Source organism: Egretta garzetta, unplaced genomic scaffold, assembly GCF_000687185.1.
Source record: "Egretta garzetta isolate BGI_Z169 unplaced genomic scaffold, ASM68718v1 scaffold535, whole genome shotgun sequence".
Classification (NCBI taxonomy): domain Eukaryota; kingdom Metazoa; phylum Chordata; class Aves; order Pelecaniformes; family Ardeidae; genus Egretta; species Egretta garzetta.
Window position 1 is genome coordinate 70,871 of NW_009259722.1, and position 1,146 is coordinate 72,016.

Below are 1,146 nucleotides of genomic sequence, written 5' to 3' on the forward strand. Positions count from 1 at the left end.
CCCCACCGGCAGCTCGGGCGAGCTGCAGCGGCAGCGCGTGATGGAGGCCGTGCACTTCCGCGTGCGCCACACCATCACCATCCCCAACCGCGGCGGCGCCGACGAGTGGGCAGACTTTGGGTTCGACCTCCCGGACTGCAAATCTCGCAAACAGTCCATAAAGGAAGAATTCACGGAGGGAGAGATCAACTGAGGCTCTCCAGCAGGCGGCAGCAAGAGACCGGGGGGGGGAACGAACCCCCCCAGGAAAAATATTTTCAGCCTCGGGCGTCTGGAAAAGTGTAATTTTGTTGTCCGGAGGGGAACTGCGAGCCGCGTGGGAAAGCATGGCCCCGCGCCGTGTGGCCCCGGAGAGGAAACTGCGGTGGCTTCGGCAGAGGGGAAGAGGAGGGCGGCTGAGCCCGCTCGCCCAGCGCGGCGCGGATTTTCTGCCTGCCCGCGGCGGGGGGGGCGCCCGCTGGGGCTTTACGCTGTTTCGCGTTTTACCGGGGGATCCCCGCGCCCGGAGGATGCGGCGTGAAGAGGGCACGGCTTTCCCTTTGCGAGACCGGCCCGCGTTACCGCTCACCCACCCCTGCCCTGCGTCCTCCGTGGCGGCCGAAACCCACGGCTCTTCATCACTGCAAAAAGGACTTCGCCCCCGCCTGCTCCGTCTGCGGCGCCGGTGCCTGCCAGGGACTGATGCAAAGCGACGCGATCTGCTTCCCTGACGGACTGCCAAGAAGCGCCCCTTCCCCTCACTTCCCTGTAGAGCAGAAACCTTTGTCTGTCAGCTCCCGATGCGTTCACGTACTGAGATATTTGTGTATATAAGCAGAAGCAAATGTACATACAGGATGCTCGTTGTGCTGTAAGGAGAAAAAAAAAAGATTTATTTTCATGTAAGCTATAAAAATTGCTACTCCTGAGACACTCCAGTGCCAAGTAAATTAATTTCGTGTTCTAGCATGTGAACATGCAGAGAATCATGCCTCCAGTCTTATCTATTCAAAATTCTATTTTTTTTCGTCCTCCGAATCTCTTTCACACCATTGCAGAGGAGGGGGCGAGCCCGTGAACCCTCCCGGGAAGCCCGAGGTGTGGATAATCCCTCCCCGCCCCCCCGGGGGAGCTTTGCAGACGGGTCAGACCCGGCGGGCAGGAACG

The 1,146-nt window shown here is 59.9% G+C and overlaps 1 protein-coding gene across 1 annotated transcript in view; it reads left to right on the forward strand.

Moving 5' to 3' along the window:
- Window positions 1-193, forward strand: part of TP73 (tumor protein p73) — a 40,784-nt gene extending 40,591 nt beyond the window's left edge. The window contains exon 8 of the mRNA XM_009639440.2: window positions 13-193. Coding sequence (XP_009637735.2) covers window positions 13-193 — 181 coding nt within the window. The remainder of the gene's footprint in view (window positions 1-12) is intronic.
- The last annotated feature ends 953 nt before the right edge of the window (window positions 194-1,146 follow it).